Source organism: Myotis brandtii, unplaced genomic scaffold (assembly GCF_000412655.1).
Source record: "Myotis brandtii unplaced genomic scaffold, ASM41265v1 scaffold691, whole genome shotgun sequence".
Classification (NCBI taxonomy): Eukaryota; Metazoa; Chordata; class Mammalia; order Chiroptera; family Vespertilionidae; genus Myotis; species Myotis brandtii.
In genome coordinates this window covers 745,202-745,409 of record NW_005370704.1, presented here as the reverse complement: position 1 = coordinate 745,409, position 208 = coordinate 745,202, and the positions used below count along the sequence as shown (strand labels likewise).

At 69.2% G+C, this 208-nt stretch overlaps 1 protein-coding gene across 1 annotated transcript in view; it reads left to right on the top strand.

Annotated features, from left to right (window-relative positions):
• Positions 1 to 208, top strand: part of ANAPC2 (anaphase promoting complex subunit 2) — a gene marked incomplete at its 5' end in the record, with an annotated part of 29,585 nt that overhangs the window by 26,814 nt on the left and 2,563 nt on the right. Inside the window, one exon of the mRNA XM_014529684.1 lies at positions 1 to 206. Within this exon, the coding sequence (XP_014385170.1) occupies positions 1 to 206 (206 nt within the window). The remainder of the gene's footprint in view (positions 207 to 208) is intronic.

Sequence of the window (208 nt, the reverse complement as noted above, 5' to 3'; positions counted from 1 at the left end):
CTCAGCTGGAAGCACACGCTGGGGCTGGTGACCATGGACGTGGAGCTGGCCGACCGCACGCTGTCCGTGGCCGTGACCCCCGTGCAGGCCGTGGTCTTGCTGTACTTCCAGGACCAAGGTGAGCGGCCTGACGCTGTCAGGAGGGTGGGCAGGACTTGGGCAGCGCCTTCCCCATGGGGCCGGGGGGTGACGAGGCAGAGGTGGGGGT